Source organism: Mastigoproctus giganteus, chromosome 1, assembly GCF_048544385.1.
Source record: "Mastigoproctus giganteus isolate SK-2022 chromosome 1, ASM4854438v1, whole genome shotgun sequence".
NCBI lineage: Eukaryota > Metazoa > Arthropoda > Arachnida > Uropygi > Thelyphonidae > Mastigoproctus > Mastigoproctus giganteus.
The window spans coordinates 159859410-159884208 of NC_143575.1; the positions used below are offsets into that span (position 1 = coordinate 159859410).

The 24799-nt window shown below is 37.1% G+C and overlaps 1 protein-coding gene across 1 annotated transcript in view; it reads left to right on the plus strand.

Moving 5' to 3' along the window:
• The window catches only part of LOC150091215 (uncharacterized), a 253561-nt gene that overhangs the window by 27548 nt on the left and 201214 nt on the right, over window positions 1–24799 (plus strand). Inside the window, exon 2 of the mRNA XM_090374761.1 lies at window positions 11942–13572. Within this exon, the coding sequence (XP_090230887.1) occupies window positions 11956–13572 (1617 nt within the window). The 5' untranslated portion in view covers window positions 11942–11955. The remainder of the gene's footprint in view (window positions 1–11941; window positions 13573–24799) is intronic.

The following is a 24799-nucleotide window of genomic DNA, read 5'->3' on the forward strand; positions in this document are numbered from 1 at the left end:
ACAAAGAAAATTAGAAAAATTACAAAGAAAAGAACAAAATTTCAGAAAAAAATTATATTTAACTTTACAAAATAATGTTTAACTTTCTTTTCTTTTTCTACAGAATATTAAAAATGTCATCAGTATTACAGGTAATGTTTTATGAGTGTACAGAAGTTCTAGTCCATTCATTCTGCCTTGTCCAGTGGTATTTTGTAAATACATTTTCAAATATTTCAAAGTTGTAAACATTCTTTCTTCGGTAGGTTTTGTGACTTGCAGGGTAGTAAATATACTTGAGAGTTTATATACAATGGGGAAAATATTTTAATTGCACAAGCATAGATTGTCTATTGCGTGACTAGGCAAATCTTTGGAATTGACAGCTTTGAATTTATCCCTCCATAGTAGCAGTTTGGAATTTAATGTATTTACATTCACATTGTACTGATATCAGTCTTGTAAGTTTTTATTAAAGTTTTTAATAAGAACTCTAATTTTTCTCATTGTCTGGATAAGGCTTATTAGGTAATAAGCTGTTCGGTGATTCCAAAATTTCTTTGTGACTGGTAAACTTACTGGTTAGCTGTACAATCTTTGAGTTCTGTCACTCTGGGCAAGGGAATTTCATAATTTTCACATATTACATCTTTCAGCAACTTAATAGCTGTATTGTAAATGTTTCCAAACTCTGTATCAATGTCATTATGTGTTTCGTTCAGTTTTTCAATTATAATTTTGGCCATTTTAACTGCTTCTCCCTAAATCAATTGAAGATGACTGCTGCAGCATTCTACTCAGCAGCAATGTATAAGAATGGAAAGTAATGCAATCACAAACACCAGATTTTTTATTGAATGAAGTAATAAAGCTGCATTTACTGTTTGTTTATCTGTCATCTCCTCCGTAATTTGTTCCAAAGAAGATAGAACAAGTTTGAATAATTCTATAAACTAGATGTACTCAGCGTAACATATGCCATCTTTCTGATTATGGTGTAAATAGTTTAATCTAGATCCTTCAGTCTTCACCATTCTTGTTTAGCAGTGATATAATTCTACAGCAGTCACCTGTTGGATATATGCATGTATCTATTTGCAGGTGGTTCCCCGTCTTCTCCAACAAATACTGCAGCAACCTCCATTTTGGATGTAGGTGCATTATATCTTCTTTTATCTAAGTCTGGGTCTTCTATAAATGCCGCGTGCACATTCATTGTTGGATTGGCCTGGGTTATTTGATGCATTTGTTTATATGACTCAGCAAATCGGTTAACTTGTTTCAGAATCTTGTCCAATTGTTGCATTACTTTGGCCATACAACCTTGGTTTTATTGTTGCTTCAGCAGAATCGAAAATATAAAGTTGTCTGTATCTCTGCTTATTTGCCTTATTTGGATATAGTAGTGAGACCAAATGTTAAATCTGGCCATGTATTCTAAAACAGTATGGACCATTTCCAGGCAGTGATTTAATCTCTGCACCCATTGATGTGAATCCCAATGCTGAGTTGTACTCTTGCGTACGTTCTCTGTAGTTATTTGCTTCACATGTATCACCTGTATTCAGCTCTCGTAATGGAGTAGGTGTCTCAGACAGTGGGGCTAAGTAAAACTTTTCCATTATGACAATTTAGTGTATTTATTTGATGTGTTTAAACTCGTGTCTCCAATATCTTGCATTGGAATACTCACAGTTGTAACACATTTTCTATGTCATGCTCTTCCACATTAATTACAGCTTGTTGATTATTTGCATCTGGTACTTCTATTTAATTAGGCCTACGGCATTTTGCCCGTCTTCTCATTTCCAGTCTTGCTTCTCTTTCTTCAATGTTTTCTGTCCATCTTCGTAGTCGTAGAGTCTCTCTTAGTCTATTAGATCTCTCCCCTGTTTCATTAGCATTTCTTCTACGTTTTCTCAAAGTTCTTACACACTGTTTAACCATTTTTACACTTAAAACTTAGAACAGTTCATTAAAATTGAAGACATAAAATAAACATACATTGATAGCTTTCAGGCATAGGTTGCCTTTCTTCAGTTGAAAAACATTAATACAAAAATTAATAAAGAATGCCTGGTATTGGTGGTCATGCGAGGTGAACCTCTTGAACGGATGCTGGCAACAATTAGCAGATGGAAAATTTGAGTGCATACCTAAGCGTTTTATATATATAGATACAGTGATTGATTTGTGTCTTTTGACCCATCTAGATGAACATTCTGCTTTAATCTCTGCCTTTTTGTATCAGAGCATAATTTACTAATCCATTCCTGAAGAAGACTTTCTTTTTGGTATGATGAAGAAAGAATAGCATGATTCAACTATTCCTATGCAATTTCTTTTATATTTTTTGGAGCAAGCAGTATCTATAGCTAGATTCAGATAATGGGGAAACGGTGTATGTAGAATGCAGATGTATGCTTGTCGAACTCTCATTTTCAAGCATTTTACTTTACTCCACATTGCACACCACTGCCATCGTACATTTGCCCTCTTAGGTATTTCAAGTTTATACCCATTTCCATCATGTAAAATTATAAAAACTGGAATAATAAAATCACTTATTACAGAATCACTACTAAGTTGGCATTCATTGTTCACTGAGTGCAAATCAATGCACTTTCAAGCTTCAGCCCCATTGCAGCTGCATTAGCATAGTTATGCCAGTGAACAAAATCCTTGGTTTTTCTGGAAATTGTCTTTCACTTAGCTCTTTGTAGACTTAGAAACCCTTGAGAGAAGAGAGAAGCAGTAAAATACTTCCTGCATTCTTTAATTTTGAATTTTTAAGGGAGGGCATATGCTCCCTCTGCCTCCCTCTCTGAATATGCCCCTGTGTGCAAGTATGTGTAATATTTAGTATATAGGTAGCATAGTATATGTAAATATGTGCTTGAATGACAGGATATAAGCTTAGGAGTAAAGGTGTAGATGTGAGCAGTTATCAAGATTGGGTGAATGTGTATGTTGGTTTGGAGCTTTCTTTCACAGGCATAACTTGTTTGAAAGTAATTGTAGGAGTGAATGAATGCATGTGTATTGTCCTTGTTGGAAGAACAAACAAATGTGGTAAATGTTATAAAGGTATATCCCTCTTTTATAAGTATGTCTAAGTATACATAATGTGATTGAATGACAGGATTCAAGCATGTGAACAAATGTAGGACTAAATGAATGTGTATGTCTTCTTGGAGCTCTTTGTCATGACCATCATTGTTAACAAGTTTTAAAGTAATTTTAGGAATGAATGAATGCACGTATAATGTTGTTGTTGAATGAACGAACAGATGTGTAAGTGTTAGCATTAGTAAAGGCACATGATGCAAGAAAGCAAGCTTAAAAAAAAATTTCTAATTTCACCCATCCACTTGCTCCAAATGTTTTAGTTCTGCTTTGAATCTATTTAAGCTATCAACTTCTACAACGACAGATAGAAGTTTATTCCAGCAATCAACCACATGCTGGCTAAAGGCAAACTTCCGCACATCTATCCTACCACTGTCTCTCTTCATTTATTATTTATTTTTTTTGAATTTATGCCCTCTCAGGCGATTATTCTGAGCAAGAGGAAGAATCCCATCAGCATTGAGCATGCGCAAACCATTCAAGGCATTATACACCTCAATCAGATCACCTCGCAGGTGCCTAGTCACCAGACACTGTAATTTGCAAAAAACTTAAGCCTTTCTTTGTAAGACCAACCCTTTATTCCATTCACTAATCTTGTTGCCCTTCTCTGCACTCGCTCCAGCAGCTCTACATCCTTCCTAAAATGAGGCTTCTAGACCTGTATACAGTACTCAAGGTACCTGACCATTTCCTTATTCAAGGGAATAATCACCTCCTTTTCCCTGCTAGAAAAATTCCTGTATATCACTATTACTATTGTGGATTATTGTGGACACAGAGCAAAATGGAGACAGATTAAATAATGACAAGTTTAATATTAATTGGAAAACATACAAGTATTAAATTAGATACATACAAAGCTTTCGGTTAGTTTGCTAACTTTCATCAGTCAAACTGACAGTTGAGAGTATGGAACATGAGGGTGTATACTGCCAGTCATGTATACGAACTGCGTGATGTGATGGTTAATTGTTGGATGTTGAAACCTGTGGCTGTGTTGCATGTGAATGTTTCCAACGTTTGTCATTCATCAAAATGGTTGCTTCAGTGATAGGGTGGACACTACATCTACTGCTCCTGTTGACCGAGGTATTAGAGCATGTGATGTTCAACGACTCCAACCAGGCACGTTGCCAGTAGTGGTGGGACCTATCTACAATCACGACATTGTGGTGTAGGTCAATGTTGTGGTGGGTTGACCAAACATGTTCGGCAATGGCTGAGTGTTCTATGTCCACTAAGCGGATGGCTCTTTCATGTTCTGAAAGACGTTTTCCAAGCCGTTGTTGTTGTTATTTGGTTTTTAGGAGCATTAGCAACTAAGGCCATATTTCTCTGGGGATATGCGGTGGTCATTCTCTGACCTTTCCGCATCCTCCCTATTTGGTAGTCATGTGCTTGAACCCCGGTCTAATCAAGAAGCGTGTGCTACGAACTGCTGCTCCTGCCCACCTAGCTACAGAGGCACCCTTTCCGAGCCGTCTCCCAGTTTCCCCAATGTAGCAGCTAGTGCAGTTACAGTAGACTATACCACTTTGTAGTAAGGTGGGAACCGGTGTTTTTACTTTAGAGATGAGGGATCGTAACTTTCTGCCTGTGCATTTTTAGGACCCTAGAAACCTGTTGTGATAGGTTTGGGTAGTATGGGATAAAGGCGCTCGCGGTTGAGTTTACCTTGGATGTTCCTGTCGGTCGCTACGTGGTCATGTGTCTGTAGGTCACACTTGTCAAGGGTATTGGTGGGACAGCACATCTTGCAAGATCTGCCTTGACTTTAGCAATCTCGGTGCACCTTTCATCTACAGAACTAGAGTGGGTCCAGGCATGGGTTAGCAAGGTTCGTGCAGTGGCAAGAAGATTGCTACGCACGTGTGCTGACCGGAAGTTGGTAAGTTGGCCAGCACACATTGGTTTACGATAAACAGTTGCTTTCAAGCGTGTGCCCTCGCGTCGGACAAGGGTGTCTAAGTATGGTATGGTATTGTCCAATTCTAGCTCAATGGTGAATTTTATGAAAGGCGACAGAGAATTGAGGTGGTCTAAGAGTCGATCACCCGAATTTCTAGAAATAACCACAAACACAACATCCACATAGCGACACCAAAAGGTAATGGGATTCATAGTTCAGTCACGGCAGATATCGTGATGGAAGAATTAGAGGGTTGTGCATTTACGAATGTACCAGATCCCATTACCTTTGGCTTCCTTGTACCATATGGCCAATACTAATACTAACTTCTTTGACCTTAAGTGATCAATGTGGTCATCCCGGTGTATAGACAGAAAGTTGATTTTTTTTTTTTTTTTTTTTTTAATTTAAATTCTGTAGAGACAAAACTGGGGCTGGGTGGGGCTCAAACTATAATTCATTCAAAAACTTTCCCACTGGAGTGTGTCCTGAAAATTTGGTATGGATCTGACTTTTACTTATTGAGTATGCTGAAACATGAAATATACCTCAATTTATATAGATCATTAGAATAAAATACAGGGTTAGGTAAAACCTTTTGTCACTGTAATGACAAGAATTTTGTAATTGTGTATAGTATGCCATAGCATTAATATACAGTGAAACTTCCCTTTAACGGACAGCCGTGGGGAACGAAAATGTGTCCATTAGAGAGAAGTGTCCGCTAACAAGAAGTCTGAGGGAGAAAAAAAAAAAAAAGAAAGGAAAATCGTTAAACGTTTAATGTAAAATTAAATTAAATTATATACAGATTTTGCAAAATATTTTTGTAAATAATATACATACAATTGTGCTATGCATATTATGACTTTATCTTAAGAAAAATGCATACAGTAATCACTTATTTTCTTCTACACCTTCTTCTGGCTGATTATTTTGTTTTCAACATTTGTTTGGAGTGAAGAAACCATCGAAAGTCCTTCGGTATCTTCTTCAGCGGCGAAAAACATTTTTAAACGATTGATTTGTATGAAGTATAGTATGCTACGCACTATATGAGCGCTTCTTCTATTTTCATCGGTGGTTCGTCGTTAATATGTTCTTCGACAGAATGACCTCCTTCCATTTCTTCATCCTCATGAGGAACTTCTTGAAAAATATCGATGATAATGTCGTTGATATCTAGAGCACCATCTTCTGTAGTGAGGTTTGAGTCTATGTCTTTGTAGCCAGGGTCACTTGCAGCGGAAGTATCGTACATTATCAATAGATGTTGAAGTTCTTGTTCTTCTTGGTGCTCCACATTGCTGTTCACAACTTCAATTTTTGCGTTTGAGAAGCCAGACTTTACAAAACAGTTCACGACAGTTTGTTTTCTAATTGCGTTTACTGAAGAGGAAATCCATTGAATCGCATCTAGGATGCTGATTTTCTTTGCAAGGTCACTCGCACATGTTACATCGTTCATGTTTGCAATGAGATGTCTTAAAACACGTTTTCTGTAGTGAAGTTTAAATTTTTTTATTATCCCTTGATCCAAGGGCTGACACTCTGCAGTTGTGTTTGGTGGCAGAAAAACGATTTGAATGTTGGACAATTCAATGTGAGGGTGAGATCCAGCATTATCCATGAAAAGAATAATTTTTCTGTTTTGACGAATCATGTTTTGGTTAAAGTGACTTATCCATTCGCTCATGATATCTCTTGTCATCCACGCTTTTTTATTAGACTTCCAGTCAACATCCAAAAGATTCAACTTTATGCCCTTGAAACAACGAGGATTTTGTGGTTTTCCTATAACAAGAGGTTGTTCAAAGTCTCCCAGCATATTTGTACACAATAGTACAGTCAAGCGTTCCTTAGAAATTTTTCCGCCCTGGCACTTTTCGTTTTTTAGACTCATTGTTTTTTCAGGAAGAGCTTTAAAAAACAACCCTGTTTCGTCACAGTTGTAAATATCCTTAGCTTCAAAATCACGACATAAGTCTTCCAATTTGACGGTCCACTCTGTTACAACCCCAGTATCAACAGATCCACCTTCACCACTTACGGTTTTCCAAGAAATTTTATGCCGAGTTTTGAACTTGTCTAGCCATCCCACAGAAGCTTTGAACTCATTTACTCCCATAGATTTCGCAACCTCGAAAGCTTTTTCCCTAATAATAGGCCCATTAATGGGAATTTTTTTAGCACGTGCGCGACAAATTTGAAGTCCAACAGTTTTCAGGAATGATTTTTGAACCTGATCATTTCTGTGTTGCCAAAATTGTTTGAGCAGTTCATTTTTTTCCTTTAGGATGTCGCTTACCTGCGTCTTCCCGATTTTGAATTTTGCAGCAAGATTGCGAACACTATTTTTTTGCCGATCATACGCATTAATGAGTTCGACTTTATCTTTTAAAGTTAAATATTTACGCGAAGACATTGTGCACTTCACACGACACTGAAGAAAACTGAAACTGAAAAGACGAAAGGCCGACCATATCCCCCCCCCCTGCACACACCGAATTCATCAGGAGTTTTACACATGCCTTAAAATTCTTGAAAAAGGGTTTAGAACCGCGACGCAAACCTTGATAAAATTCAGAGAATCGGAAATAGAAAATAAACACACGATTGAGGCAATATGTGGAAGAAAAGTTCCTAGAAAAAGGGCCTTGAGCTCTCCCGCAGTCCGTTATGGGGAGATCAAATTAAGTGCTAATCTAAACGAAACAGTGCAGATTGCCTGTCCGCGTCCATTACAGAGAATGTCCGCTAGACAGAAGCTGCAAACACGTTAAAACCAATGGAGGTGAGTTGGGGAATTTGAAAATGTCCGTTGTAGAGAGATGTCCGTTAACGAGAGGTGTCCGTTAGGAGAAGTTTCACTGTACACCTTTTACCTGCTCTTCTCTATTTCTGCTGTACACAACCATTTGTTTAATGTTGAATCCATCACTCATTTGCACATATTTTGTGGTATGCCGAAAGGATATTCATTCCTTTAGGTCATCAACATTTTTGTGGCTATGTGACATAAACACATTCCTTAACAATTCCCCACAACCAAAAGTTGTAGGAAGTCAGGTTGGGAGAATTTGCAGGCCATTATAAGAAAATATCATCTAAAACTTCCAAATATCTGTGGAGTAGTGTGGTGGCATGCCATCCTGTTGAAAGTATCTACTGGACTGAATGGTTAGTGGCAAATTGGCAGTAGTATGATGCTGCAGTCACTGTCACTCTCTCAAAAAAAAAAAAAAAAAAGAATCCTTTACATCCACTTGTGAAATGTCACACCAACCATTTACCTTAGAAGAATTCTGTACATGTTCTTTCAGTCTGCAGGGATTTTCTCTAACCTAAATAATAGTTGTACTTATTAACTTTCCTGCTCAGATGAAATATTGCTATTTGGAAAAAAAAAAAAAAAAAAAGCAAGATCAGAAGGATCTAGGTATAATATTGCCAAAAAAAAAATGTTTGCAGCTTGTACTTTGACAGTTTTATACACATGTGAAACTACTGGTTCCAAGCACAAGTGGTATGGTTTCATTCTGAAATCCTAATAGTGAATTCTGATTGTTGGTCATAGGGATATTTCTCACTTTCCATTTTTAATCTAGGAGAGACTGCACAGACTATTCAGAATTACTTTCTGAACACAAACAGTTTTTTCTTCTGTTCTGATACCTCTATGACAGGGGTTCTAAACCAGGGGGGATTTAATTTTTTGGGGGGAATTGAGATCACAGATTGACAGACTCAAACTGTTGGAATATTGATCTTTCTACAAACTACAATTCTACAGATTGTACATAATCTATAGGATGTCACATATTAAATTTAAAATAAAGATAAACTTTCTCTTTTTATGTGGAAATATTCCATTTATAGTTATTTGATTTTTTTCTTGTTTTTTATGCACAGATTTTGGAGCATTTTGGGTCAGACAATCTTGGAAAGGGGTGGGGATGACATTCTGACATATGATGAAAAGGGTGCATGGGGCAAAAAGGTTGAGAACCACTGCTCTCTGACATCTGCTGTTTCCCCATAGTCATTTGCAACAGATCCCATTTGCTCATATTTTTCATAAATGCAGTGAATGGTTAGTCAACTTTGAGGCTCTTTAACATACCAATCTCTAAACTTGTTCCTCACAAGTTAGCAGTTGGAAGATTTCTTTGTTGCCTCCCTTGCAATCTTCCTCCTTTTTTCTGTGCTTAATTGTGTAGCCATTATTTGCAGTATGATGGTCTCACTTGTAATTAAGAGATGAACTACAGTGATTAGCTGATGTAACACCTAAATAAAAAAAAAAAAAACTTCCATCCATTGCAGTACATTTAAAGTAATAATGTTTTTTTTTTTTTTTTTTTTTCCTCACCCCTAAGTACAAAATTCTTCCCATTATAGTGCTAATGAGAAGAATTTTTCTGTGGCTTAAATATGAGTATTACTTTTACATTTCTGGAGGTGTAAAGGGTCAAGGAATGTAACCCCCCTGTTTTTCCCAGAAGGCATAACACCATTTGTCATTGTTTCAGTTGATCTTGTGTTCAGGAGTGAAATTCTGTTAAGCCTCCCCAAGGAACCTCCTGTAGCAGGTTTGGCTACTACAGAATCCTTGAGAGGTTGAGGTTGGATTCAGTTGTTGTTGGATACTGGAGAGATTGTGCTGTCTTTAGTTGAGGCAATAATTATCTAATCTCAGGTGGGGAAAGTAGGCCCACCCTAAGTAATTCTTCGGTTTTCAGTCTGCACTATTTTAAAATCATTCTTTGAACACACTTCTGTACAAGCATGATGCACAATAAACCATATGAACTGGTATGTTACAACCAAAGTAACTGATGTGCAAAAAATAATCCCACCCAGTTTTCTTTTGATTATTTAGAATATTATTAGCATTGGAACAGGCATATTTGTATCTAATGTTTTAATGTTACCTTTCAAGTGTGATTTCTTTTCCAATGCACATCTCATTTCTGTTAGTTGTTTTATTTTGCCAAGCCAGTGCTGATGATTTTTTGTTTTTAACAAGGGCTTTTATATGACAGTTTCTTATGTTTGAATATCGTACATGATCTGATTGTAATTGAAATTTATTCTTATAGCTCCAGATCAACATCCTTATGTATTGGTTTGCACAGGATGTAATGCATGGAAGATATGTTCCAAAGGCAAAAGAAAAAATTTTTATGTGCATAAAACGCACAGTAAAAGATCACATTTATCACTTTTAATAAAGCATAAAAATATTACAAACTAGAAAAACAGTTGACTGCTCAACTCCCTCCTTACTCCATCTTATCATCTTCCTCCCCCACATATTTTTGTGTTGTTAAATTGCCAATCCTTTTTCTCCTTAGTATAAACTTTATGTAATAGTGTAAGCTGTATATAAATAAAAATTCGCCAGTTTATTTCTGCAAGGACGTGGATACTGCAGCTTCAGTTTTATTAAAGAAAGAACTAAGTTTGTTGTTTTAGGAAATTACATTTAAAATAAACAAAACCATCCATTAAAAGCTTCTTTATTTGTATTTCTGCCAAATTCTTGATTTAAAGGCATATTTAATAAACTTCATTAGCAAATTTATATTAATTTCATTAATAACAGTAAGAAGTGTATTAAAAAATCTGGAGATATCTTTGGCTTTTTAAAATTATTCTTGAAAATATGTAAATAATCAAAAAGTAACATTCAGGTTACAATGAAATTATAAGAAATTTTCAGAAATTCTCAATATATACGAAACAAACCAATTTAACAGCAATATGAACTGATGAGTTGTTACAGACTAATAGTATATACACGATAGACATGGCGACAAATTACTGAAATGACAAACAATGAGGACTTTCTGTGTAGTAGTGGCATGGGATGCATGAAAGCAAGCTTATGTAGCATCAGCCTAAAAAACAAAACCATTTCACCATCGATTCCCCTCTAAAAGTTTGTCCAGTTTTTCCTTGAATTTATTTAAGATATCAATTTCCACACATCTCTTCTACAGCTCTTTTCTCGGTTTAAATTTATGCCCTCTCAGGTTTGTAATCTGAGCAAGAGGAAGAATTCCATCAGCATTGAGCTTGCTCAACCCATTCAAGGCCCAATACATCTCAATCAGATCATCTCGCAGGTGCCTAGTCTCCAGATGCTGCAGTTTGCAGAACTTAAGCTTTTCTTGGTAAGAGGACCCCCTTCATTCCCCTTGGCAATCTTGTTGCCCTTCGTACTCACTCAAGGAACTCTGCATCATTTCTTAAAATGAAGCCTCCACACCTTTATGAAGTATTCAAGGTGTGGTCTCATACAAAGGGATGATCACCTCCTTTTCCCTGCTAGCAAAATTCCTGTATATCATTGACAATACCTCATGGCCTGCTCTGGTAGCCTGTCTTCATTGCTCAGAAAACTTCATATCTGACTGCACAATTACTCCCAGATCTTTTTCATTTTCTACTACCCTAAGTGTAGTATCATGCAGTTGGTACATTTCCTTGGGGGTTACTTCTGCCCATATGCAGTATTTTGCATTTGTCAATGTTAAACTTCAGTTGCCACTTCTCAGCCCATCTGCCCAACTTTTCTAGATCCTGTTGCAGTAGCACACTGCCATTACTGTAATTAACTACCCTGCCAACCTTTTTATCATCTACACCTGGGTATTAAACCTTGATATACCTTCATCAGTATCATTGATAAATATTCAAAACAACAGTGGGCCCAACACTGAACCCTGGGAGATTCCACTAATAACATTAGTCCACGAAGAACAGTGTCCATTGATTACCGCTCTGTTGTATATATTCTAAATGGTGTATAAAAGTATATAACAATATCTTAACTATTTCTTTAGCATATATAATTAACTTTTAGCATATAATTTATATACGCATTGTTAATTTTTGTGTATATTTTTATTGTAGGTTTTTCTTTCATTATGTCAGCTCGTAGGGACCTGCGAGGCAAGTCAAAGCACTCCAGGAATCGTGATAGTGAATTTGGAAGTTTGGAAAGATATGATTACCGGGAGTGTATAGGGGATTCTTGTAAGAGCCCAGGTTTTTTGGACCAAGACAGGAATTTTTTAAATGCACCTTTATTAGCTGAAAATATTGGCCCATACTCTTCACCTGGCATGAGTACCATAGAAGAAAGATATACACCAGCTGTAGACCGTTCATATCTTATTAATGATTACTACCATTTGCCACATGATTCAAATTATCGGGGAGCTACTTCTGAACAGAGAGAATCCACAGTAATGTATTATGCACATAACGACCATTGGAACAGGACTGGTGGCACTTCTGCATGGCAAGAGAGAGAATATTATGCAAATAATGGTGAATATAACCAAAGTCAGGAGATGTCAGGATATACATGGGATATGCGTTACCATCCAGAAAATGAGTCTAATCGATTCAGGGTATCACAGTATGCTTCTGACTATTTTAATAGTCATTGGAATACCACGCATTATGAACGGAAAACATATGAAGAAATGTATTTAAAACAAACAAGGGATTGGAGTACAAACACTTATATGAGACCAATGGCTAAAATAGACAGTAAACCTAATTACTCATTGTCTCAGAGAAAACGAAGACGGAGGACAGATTTGGTACCACTTCAGAAGGTAGAGGCTTGCAAATCACAGAGTTCTACTGCTAAGGTTTTTATTTTAAATGAAAAGGACAATTCTTCTCTTGAAGCAACAAATTCCAAGGGATCTGGTGAGAAACCAAATGCACAGGATGAGATTTCAAATGACAAAAATAAACAAGAAGTAGAAGTGAATAATAAGAATAAGAAATTTCAAAATGATACAAGAAGCATAGTTTCTCTTAATGCTAGTTTTAGAAACTATCAATATATTTTGAGGAGGAGTACAAATTATTTGAGGAATAAGACTTACTTATCTAGCAAGTTAAAGTATTGTGGGAAATCTGTACAAAAAAAGATAAATGCTAGTTCTGATGAGAGCCAAAAGATAGATGGAAAGTTGCAAAAAACTGATCAGCTGGAAGAAAATAAAGAACAGAAAGCTGAAATGCCAAAAGAAAAGCAACATTTCAAGGATTGTAACAGAATAGTGTACAAAACTTATAATCCTATTAGCTCCAAAAAACTTTGTCATAAACATCTACATAAGGGGAATCAAAGGAAGAATTGTCATAAACTTAAATCTAACCCTACTCTCAAAATTGGAGATGAGGAAGAATTTGTAATATTAGATGAAGATGAGGAAGAATTGACAACTGTGGATACAAATGTGCAAAATTCAGACACCCAAAATAATGAAGTAAATGTTTTACTAAGAATGACATCTTGTTTAGATAATGCTTTAGTAATGAAGGACAACACTGAGAAAAAATCTGAAATATTAAGAGCCAAAAGTCCTATTGATCACAAAACAAAACTAGAGAATGTTCACGATATGGAACTGTTGAAGAGCATGTTGGGACGGATGCATGGAGAATGGAATATAACAGATGACCTTCGGGATTCTAAAGATCTACCTTCCAATATGAAGATTGGAGTTAAAGATGAGAAGGTAAACTGCATATTTTTAATTTCAATAATTGGAGAGTTTTTCCCTATTTAATTCATGTTTGTGAATGATGTTCTGTTTTCTAAGCAACATAAAAAAAAAAAATGTTAAGTTAGATGACATTACGAATTTAATGTTCCATAATTATGGTTTTAACTTTTGATTTGATCTGCATCATTAACCACATTAAAATTCTAGAAGTGTGTCTGGGAGAGCTTATACAAGCTTAAAGAAAACAAAATAGAAACAATGATATTTTTCATACTAATGTTATTGTTTTGTATATGCTCTAGCATGACCATTAAGTCAGAGAAGTTTACAAGTAATAATTTTGACGGTGAATACAATCATCAACTGTACTTAGTGGTCACATGTGCTTGAACCATGATCAACTCTTGTATTACAGTGGATTCCAGTTATTTGGGGCAAATCTTAAAAAACAGAAACCAATGGAGAAAATTGCCGGGGTTTACTTCGCATAATTGGGACAGCATGCCGTTTAATTGGGGCAGGAGACCGCAGCACTGGAGATTACCCTACGATTGTCTCCGACGGTACCATGTGGTTCGGTCGAAATTCTGGTGGTCACAACCATGAAACAATAAAAACAATTAGCAGTAACCTGTTTATTGGGCTTTTCTGTTAGTGAAATCTATCATAAACGGACAGTAAACTCGATCTTACTGAATTTGCGATAATACCAACAGCTGGAATTCTGTGGGTTATTATGGTGAAATGTGTTTACACTTCCACGAAATCTTCACTCATATCTGAAAATGAATTTTTTTTTATCTTCTCTTCATTCCTATTTTTTTAAAGCTTTGTAACTCGTTACTCCGTTCTCACTTGCGGGTATCATGTTACTTTTAATTTGTGTGTGCCGTGTCCTTTGTTATTGATTGCTTATCTTTTTACTGTTTCAAAATTTAACCCCCACCCACAAATGTCAGTGAACAGAAATATCAACTAGTTAGTATGTACATATTACAGTACGTATTAATTATTCCAATTATCACGTATATTCTTCCGATTTTCATGTATCATTTAATTTTTTAATTGGTAAGGTAATAAAGGGTAAATTTGTGCTTAATATATCTTTGCTTTTATAGCCTGTGGATAATATTCCTCCTTTTCGCTAATTAGAATCGCTGTTTAATAGAATTAAAATTCAATTCACAAACGTGATCACAATGACCGCCACTTACTACACATTGTATAGTGAACGGTACTTTACTATGGTGAGTTCGCCGTAACGTGATTTGATTGTACAGTGAATCAATTGTGAAGGGGGGGTGGGGTACATTGTATTTTTAACTATTTACGTGGAACTTCGGATAATTGGGGCAGCCGCTTAATTGGGCCAGAATGCACTAGGCCCGATGTGTCCCAAATAACTGGAATGGACTTTTTTTTTTCAAGGCCATCCTGTATATGCACTCTTCTTTGAATAGGCTCGTGATGTGGTCTCAACACTTTTACAAACTTATATAATAAATATTTTTCACTTCGTTATATGGGTAACAAAAAAAAAAACCCACTTATAAAGAAAAATGATATAAAGGTGTATTGTACTCTCATGCTAACCATTCAGCTATTATGATGTTTTTAGAATTGAAATCATTTAAGTTTGAAAACTTGGAAAGGTAATTTTAGAATGATTAAATTAATGAATTATGTTAATTTGATCACTTATTAACAAAGTTTTGTTAGTAATATTTTTTATATGCGCTTTCATCTAATAATATTGCTAGCAACAGCCAATATGCAGATGCATGTAATCTGATGCATTATGATGATCAGGCATGTAATCTGATGCCTGATCATCATAATGGAATCCTGTTTATTGGAATTAATTGGTACTTAGGGTCTTTTGATATTTTTGGATTTTTTTTGAATAGTCATTCAGAATGCCTTCTATCTATGGTATAAAGGTAAGCAGGAAAAAAAAATTAAGAGAAAATAAAGCAATTTGCAGATGAAACTGACACAAATTGCATAGTAGAGGTTAGTGCACTGTGCTAATTTTATCCGCAGACAAGGCCATCTGGTTTTGAAAATGACCTACAGCTAATTCGCAGTTTTTGTGTTTGGTTTGGTGTATTTCTGTTAATGTCCAAAATCTTTATTATGGAGTTCTTCAAACTGTACATGGAAAACTCCCATTTTTGGAAAGTTAAAATAAACATACTTTTAAATTAAACTTGAAAGTATAATGTACAACTTATGCAGTAGATCAGTGCAGGTGGTGTAATATCACAGCACAACTAAAAAAAAAAAAGAAAAAAAAAGCACGGTATGGATAAAATTTATACTTTGCTTCATTTTTAATGCTTTGTGTAAGTGAAATCAGGATTTCATTACATTCTTGTGAGACCTTTGTTTTTTACAGATAAATATTGTGGCAATTTTTTGAGTTAACTCGGGGAAAAAAATAGAAAAAATTGCATAATCAAATTTTGGATAATGGTATTCAAGTATTACCAGAATTCTACTCTGTTTTTGCATTGTATTCTACTGTATTTTAGTATTCCTTTCTGTTAGCCTAGTGCAGTGATAGTGAAGCTTTTCCACCCTGCATGCCAAAAAAAAACCAAACAAAAAATATAACAATTTTGGTATACTATAGAAGGAGAAAAAATTTATTAAAATTACTGTCTTGGTATTATAAAAAAATGTAACAATGCTTAAGTTTCTAATGAGAACTTTGTTGCATACCCAATCCTGCATGCAATTACACTTAAGAGTTTAGAGTTTTTATTGCTAGATGTGAGTGACAGACCACAAAACAAATGTTTTCAAATAAAATTAAAAAAAAAAAACTATAATGTACACGTTATTTTCTTGTGTTGAACGTGCAAGAGGTGGAATAGTTATCAGTATTAGTAGTGGATAGATGCAAGAAATCAAGCTTATACAGAATCAGCCAAAAAAAAAATCCTTTCCACGTCATCTGTACATCTCCTCTAATAGTTTTTCTAGTTTTTTGTTGAATTTATTCAAATTGCCTACCCCTACAACACCAAAAGGTAAGTTCCTTCCAACAGACATCTACCTGCTGGCTGAAGGTAAATTTCTGCACATCTTTTCTGAAACCATCCTTCCTCAATTTGAATTTATGCCTTTTCATTTATATAGTCTGAGGCAAAAGGAAGAATTTCCTCATCATTGAGCTTACTCAATCAGATCTTATAGGTGTTCATTTTTTAGATACTGCAGTTTGCAGAATTGAATCCTTTCCTACTAAGAAAACTCTTTTGATCCCCTCAAATCTTTTTTTTTCTGCACCTGTTCCAACAAATCCACACCCATCTGCAAATGAAACTTTCAGACCTGTGTGCAGCACAGTGGCTCAGCTAAGTACCTAGTACAATGTACTAATAACAACACTAATATTAGCATTAGCTCATATAGGCCACAGCAGACATTGGCTTTTACAGATACCCATGCTTGCTGTGTGACACATAATGCTGCACCTTGAGTGGGCACATCAACACCAGCACTGGATCAGCGACATGGAAATCTGTTGCCTGGCCTGATGAATTCTGGTTCCAACCCTATCATAGTGATTGGTGTATCCACATTTGGAGATAACAACACGAGGCTATGGCACCTCGATGCACTGTTAGTGTTCAGCAGACTAAAGGTGGTATTATGGTTTGGAGACTGTTTTAGTGGCATGCTCTGGCTTTTCTGATCACTGTTAATCGACAGTTTGATGGAAACGCCTAGTTTTCTATTGTGACCAACCAAGCACACGCCTTCGCAAAGATGGTATATCCGGATAACTCTGGCATCTATCCACAAGACAACATGGCATGCTCCAAGGTGTGGCAGGTTGCTTACTGGTTTCAGGAATATGACAGTGAATCCTTTGTCTTCCCATGGTTAAGTAGGTCCTAAAACATACAGCTTGCATGGTTGGGTCCCTGGAAAAGGGTGATTAGTATTAGTAACGGCCGCATGGTGCAAGAAAGCCTATGGCTTATGCTGCACCAGCCAAAAAAAAAAAAAAAAAAATCCGAACAAAACAATGATAAAAATAAATAGATAAATAAAATAAATAACTAATTAATAATAAGCAATAAATAAAAAAATAAAATAAAAAATAAATAAAAAGGAAATTAAACCTATCATCCTATGCGCTTCCCTTACCCGAAAGTACTATCCAGATGACCTTTGAATTTCCCCAAACTGTCGGCCTCTACCACCCATGAAGGCAACTTATTCCAGTAATTTATAACTCGCTGGCTAAAATAAAACTTCCTGCAGTCCAATCTAAACATTTCCCCCCCCCCGTAACTTGAATTTATGCCGCTTAGTTCTAGCATCATTTATAATCTTGAAAATTTTGTCCTCATTCATTTTACTGATGCCTCTCAGAGCCTTAAACACCACAATCAAATCTCCTCTAAGGTGTCTAGTTTCCAAACTCTGCAACCCACATATTCGAAGTCTTTCATCATAAGGACACCCTTTTGCCGATCTCACCAGGCGAGTTACCCTTCTTTGCACCCTTTCAAGAAGCTCGATGTCTTTCTTTAGGTGCGGTCTCCATACTTGAACACAGTATTCCAAGTGTGGTCTAACATAAGCCTTATATAATGGGATTATCACATCCCTATCTCTACTTGCAAAAGTTCGATAGATCATCGATAGGACACCATGGGCCTTCCTTGCAACCTGTTTACAATGATCAGAGAATTTCATGTCTGACCGTATCTTAACACCCAAGTCCCTTTCCTCCAGTACTGGGTTTAGTTGAACTCCACCAAATGAATATGTTATTTTGGGATTACTGTTTCCCAGGTGTAATACCTTACACTTTGTTGGATTAAAGCACAGCTGCCATTTTTCTGACCATTCCTGAAGTCTATCTAGGTCTCTCTGAAGAAGCTCAGCTTGACAGTGATCATTAACTACTCTACCAATTTTAACATCATCTGCAAATTTAGACATCACGCCCTCTATCCCTTCATCAATGTCGTTTATGAAAATTAAAAACAACAGTGGTCCTAATACTGATCCTTGGGGAACCCCACTTCTTACATCAACCCAATCTGAGGAATAGCCATTTATCACAACCCTCTGCCTCCTGCCCTGAAGCCCATCCTTCTATCCATCTAAGGATTTTCCCAGTGATTCCAACCTGTTCCAGCTTATAAAGCAACCGCTCATGTGGGACTGAGTCAAAAGCTTTGCTGAAATCTAAATAAACAATGTCGAAATTATTCCCTAACTCCAGCTCGTGAGTGACCCTTTCGAAATAGCGAACCAGATTTGTTAAACATGATTTTGCCTTTACAAAACCATGCTGAGTATCCTTGAGAATTTCAATTCGATCCAAATGATCCTGAATTCCACCCTTGATCATTGCCTCCATGATTTTCCCTACTACTGAAGTCAGACTGACAGGTCGATAATTTCCAACTTCACTTTTAGAGCCATCCTTATGTATGGGAGATACATTTGCACTTTTCCAATCCAAGGGAATCTCCCCAGAGTATAGTGATGCTCGCATAATTAGCCTCAATGGTTCAATGCACTCGCTTGCCGCCTCTCTTAAGATTATAGGGTATATTCCATCAACTTCAGGAGCCTTACTGGTCTGTAGGCTCGAAAGTTTTTTTCATTAAATAATCTTGCAAAATTTCAATATCATTAATTACATATTTTTTAACTTCGCTCCCACAATTTCCCATTGCCACAAAAGGCTTTTCATTTGTAAATATTGATGCAAAATAACTGTTGAGTTCATCTGCAACGGCAGCTGGTGTATTTATTACTATCCCATTTCCCTTACGTAAAGGTCCGATCTGGTTTGTCCTGCTCTTCTTGGCATTTATATATGTGAAGAATTCTTTATCCCCTCTCTTTGCTCTGTTTGCTAGTGATTTCTCATAAACTGCCTTTGCCTGTCGAACCTTTTCTGTGGCTCTATTACAGATCACCTTGTAGCTGTTATAGGCTTCAGTACTTTTTATTGCTCTGTAACCTTTCCATGCCACCTTTTTCTGCTCAAGTAATGCGGCAACTTCACTATTCATCCAACTTGGAACCCTTCTCGTGGAGTATTTTTTTAATGGTATATACGCATTCAAGGCATCTGTGATTAATGTTTTAAAAGCGTACCACAGTTCAATTGTATTCATTCTCTGCGCGATATCTACCCAGTTAATAGAGGCCATGTAGTACCTTAAGGCATCGTAATTTCCTTTTCTGAAATTAAAACCCATTCCTTTGCCTTTAACTACTGCTACCTCTCTCGTCATCATCCACTGTAGAACTCCGTGATCACTTCCTGCTACTGGTTCCTCTACTGTCAGCCCTGTTATGTCATCTGATTCATGTGTGATGATGAGGTCTAGGATATTCTTTTCTCTAGTACTTTCCCTGACATGTTGATACAAATAACAGTCATCTAGTTGATTTAAAAATTTTGTTCCCCATGTCGAGTTTCCTTCCCATTTACTCCAATCAGTTAGAGGCAAATTGAAATCACCCATAATAAGACATTGACACTTACTTGCCCATTTCATTTGCATGTAGAGGCTTTTGTCATAATCTTCACAATCACCTGGTCTGTAGATTACTCCTACTCGCATTATACCTTTGTTTCCAACTATCTCACACCATACAGACTCTATACTAGCATGTGAAATGTCTGAATCTGGGAAAGCTATCATCGCACTCAGGCTGCTTCTGATAAGAAGCATTACCCCACCACCCCTTCTATTAACCTATCCTTCCTAAATACATTATACAAGCCGTACTGAAACTCACCATCCCCAATTTCCTGGTGGCACCACGTCTCTGTAAGCCCTATTATGTCCGCGTTACTTGTTTTAACCAGCAGTTCGAATTCGCTCATTTTATTGACGACACTTTTAACGTTACTGTGTAAACAATTAAGATTTACTGTTCTTGTATATTTAACAACCCTAACACAACCCTTGAAGTTTTTTAGGCTCTCTTCCCTGATATTAGCTACCCGCTCACGTGAAACGTCTTTGCCCCCAGAACATCTAGATAATACGTCCAGTTGGGGTAACAGATAAGAACTCTTAAGGTATGTGCAAGAGTTACATTGACCAATATTATCAGATAAATGCATGTCAGTATTACCCACATCCCCCCCCCTAACTAGTAGTTTCCCTGAACCTTTAAGGTATCCTCAATAATACTGGCAAAAACTTTTGCACCACCTTTGTTTAAGTGTATCCCGCCTCTACAAAACAAATCGGCCCCGGGTGCCAAGCGTATTTCGAGGCCAAGCGATATTCTTGTGATATATAGAAAGCTCTTGTAAAGTGATTGAAGTTATTTCCTTTTAAGTTCCTACATTTCTATCAACAGCTTTTCTTTAAAACTAGTTCTATACTTGAAAACCACTAGTTAGAACACAGAAAGGAAACACACCTTTCTTTTTGCTATATTTCTTGTTCTATTAATCAACTAACACTTCAACCGCTTGGCCTCCGAGTGGCACTGCTCCTGCCTCCCCGTGGCGGGGCCGGTATACTGGGGGAAAAGTTATCCCCCAGGGCTAAAAGGAGCGACGATGGATAAAAATGAATATCCACCTCTAGAGCCTTCAAACTCGAGGCTAGATAAACCAAACGATGAAGACCTGAACCAACCAAAAAGGCTCCGAAGAGAAGTGCAGTTCAATCAAATGCCAAACTTTCTGGTGATACACTCTCTCTCCAACCAACCTGTCGGAAAATTATCACCATTCGTCATCCAAAGATTTCTGGAATCGATTGCTGGAACACCAAAAATGGTTAAACGACTGCAATCCGGAGACCTATTAATTGAAACAGCCAACTCCAAACATTCCGAGTGGCTGCTCAAAACAACGACATTCGGTGGCCTGCCAGTATCTGTTACCACACAACACCTTAAATTCCTTGAAAGGCGTTATAACCGAATGGGATCTACTTATAATATCAGAAGAGGAATTAGTTCAAGAACTGAGTAATCAAAAAGTAACCAACGCCAAACGCATAATGACTAAAAAAGATGGAAATCTCGTCCCAACTAGGTCAATCATTTTAACCTTCAGTGCCCCAGATTTGCCATCCTCAGTAAAAGCTGGCTATTTAAACTTCCGAATTCGGGCTTATATTCGTAATCCACATGTTTTAAATGCCAAAAATATGGACATTCCCAACAAGCATGCAGAGGAGAAGCTATTTGTCCTATTTGTGGTTCTAAGGAACATACACAAGCAGACTGTTCAGCCTCAAGTCCCATTTGCCCCAACAGCAAAGAAAGTCACCCAGCATTTTCAAAATCCTGTGAAATGTGGAAAACAGGGAAGAAAATTCAAAAATATAAAATTGAACACAAAGTCACATACCCTGAGGCACGCAGACAGCTTATGTTTGACCATGCCCTGTCGTTCATATGCATCTCACACTCAAAGCTTTATTACAACAGCAGTACAAACAGATGTATCAATACCCTCCAGCACATCTATGGCTAATTGGGTTAAAAATACATTATCTAATTCAGGAAAAGACACACATCAAAGTAAAACCAGTGAGTCGACCAACACTCCAATCAGCATCCCAACTGATACTCGGACAGTCTCGCATGATAAAAAAAAATTAAAAACTACCAAAGACAACAAGAAACCTGAATCATCCACCAATAGTGTGGAAGTAGATGTACACTCAGATCTTGAGGAACCCATACTAGAACTTCATGCAAATGACACTATGGATACTGGGCACCCCAGCTTCCCAAAAAAAGACCGGAAAAAGTGCTCAAACAAAAAACAGTCTGATGAATCATCCTCAACTAAACCTAAATGAACCACAGTATCTTACAATGGAATTGCAGAGGTTTTCGTTGCAACACTGATGATATTAAATACCTAATTAACCGATATTCTCCAGTTGCCTTTTGTCTACAGGAAACTTACGTGACCTCACAAATTTCTCCTTCGATAAAGAACTATTGCCTTTATCAAAGAGATCGAAATACCGCTAATGCTGCCCATGGTGGTGTAGCAATCCTAGTAAACTCGACGATCCCAACTAGACATATCCCACTCCAAACTGAAATAGAAGCTGTTACTGTTCGCATAACTCTCCATAGTGCAATAACACTTATCTCAATCTACCTATCACCAAACCGTACTTACTCTTTATACAGATACCTCCACCTCTTTGTATATTAGGGGACTTTAACGGGCACCACCCATTATGGGGCTCTCCCAAATTGGATAGACGTGGCCAACTAATTGAAAGCTTTTTAGAGGCACTAAATTTCAGTATACTCAATACTGGTGCACCGACACACATACAGCTCCCAGCAGGACACACTTCAGCAATAGATCTCTCAATTTGTTCACCAGTACTAGTCCCAACCATAGCGTGGTATGTAATAAACGATCCCATGGGCAGTGACCACTTCCCAATAGTATGCAACTTTCTGACAGCAAAGACTCCTTCAATTCAACCCTGCAGAAAGTGGAAATTTGTCCGAGTAGACTGGGAAAAATTTCAATCATCAATCGACCTTGATGAGGAAAAAATCCGCCTCCAACATATTGATGATGCGACAGATTACATCACTTTGCGTCTTCTAACTGGGGCTAAAAACACAATACCACTATCAAATCCCCCGGGCCGAAAGCATCATAATTACTGGTGGAATGACAAATGCACCACAGCAAAGAGAGCAAAAAATAAAGCCTGGAATTTGTTTTGGCAATGTCAGAGCACAGTCAATCTCATTAACTATAAGAAATTAAGGGCAAAAGCATGCTTCATACAAAAGCAAGCAAAGAAAGAATCCTGGACCCGTTGCCTCCAGTTTTCACAGAAATACTGATTCCTAAATAATATGGAAAAAAATTAGACAGCTGTCTGGTAAGTTTCCTACCATACCTTCTCCAATCCTCTCTTGGAATGGGAAAGATCTCTCTCTAATCCAGCAGATATAGCTAATGCTTTGGGCAATACTTTTGCCAAAATCTCAGCAGCAACAGCCTATCCTACCTCATTCCAAAGAATTAAAAACACTGAAGAAAAGCATGCTATTCATTTTCAAACTGCTCGTCTTCTCCCATGTAACAAACCTCTGCAATATTCTGAACTTTTACATGTCATTAATACTGCCCGCAATGGTGCTGCCGGGCCAGATGGGATTTATTATGTCATGCTACAACATCTTGATGACAAAGCTTTGCGCTGCCTCCTGGTCTTTTACAATCGCATATTTTTAGAAAATGTTTTTCCAACTTCTTGGCATCACTCTACAGTTTTGGCATTCCTGAAACCTGGAAAAGATCCATCCAACCCCAATAGCTATAGACCCATATCTCTCTCAAGCTGCCTCAGTAAAATTCTTGAGAAAATTATCCACAGAAGACTCGTCTGGATCATTGAGTCGGAACAGCTAATGAGCCATAGTCAATATGGCTTTCGTCAAAACAGGTCATGCCTAGATCTTATGGTCAAGGCTGAATTTGCCATCCGTAATGCTTTTGTCAAACATGAACATCTAGTAATGGTTTCAATAGACATAGAGAAGGCTTTTGATACCACCTGGCAGTATGGTATACTTAGTGATCTTTACCATCTCGGACTACGAGGCAACCTTCCTATATTTGTTCAGAACTTCTTACATACTAGATCATTTCAAGTTCGATACCAACATGCCCTTTCCACAACTTTCATCCAGGAAGAAGGTGTTCTGCAGGGATCAGTACTGAGTGCCACTCTTTTTGCTCTGAGAATAGATTCTATCACTAAGCAGCTTCCAAATACAGTTGAGACTTACCTTTATGTAGATGACCTTTCCATCTCCTGTCATTCTCAAAACATGAGGTCTATTGAAAGACAGCTTCAGATATCACTTAATAAAATTCAACAATGGGCGAGCCTGAACGGCTATCGGCTCTCGCAGCAGAAAACAGTTGCCATCCACTTCTGTAGACAACGCAAACTTCATCCAGATCCTGAACTTCAAGTTTCTAACATCTTTGTCCCGGTTACCAGTAACATCAGATTTCTTGGATTAATCCTTGACAACAAGTTAAATTTCCTAGATCATATTAAAAATGTACGGACTTCATGTCTAAAAAAGTTAAACATACTCAGAGCTTTATCTGCCCAAATGTGGGGTGCAGATCGTACCTCGCTTCTTCGTTTATACAGGCCATTAATCAGATCCTGTCTTGATTATGGTGCTCCAATCTATGATTCTGCCAGAAAGAGTG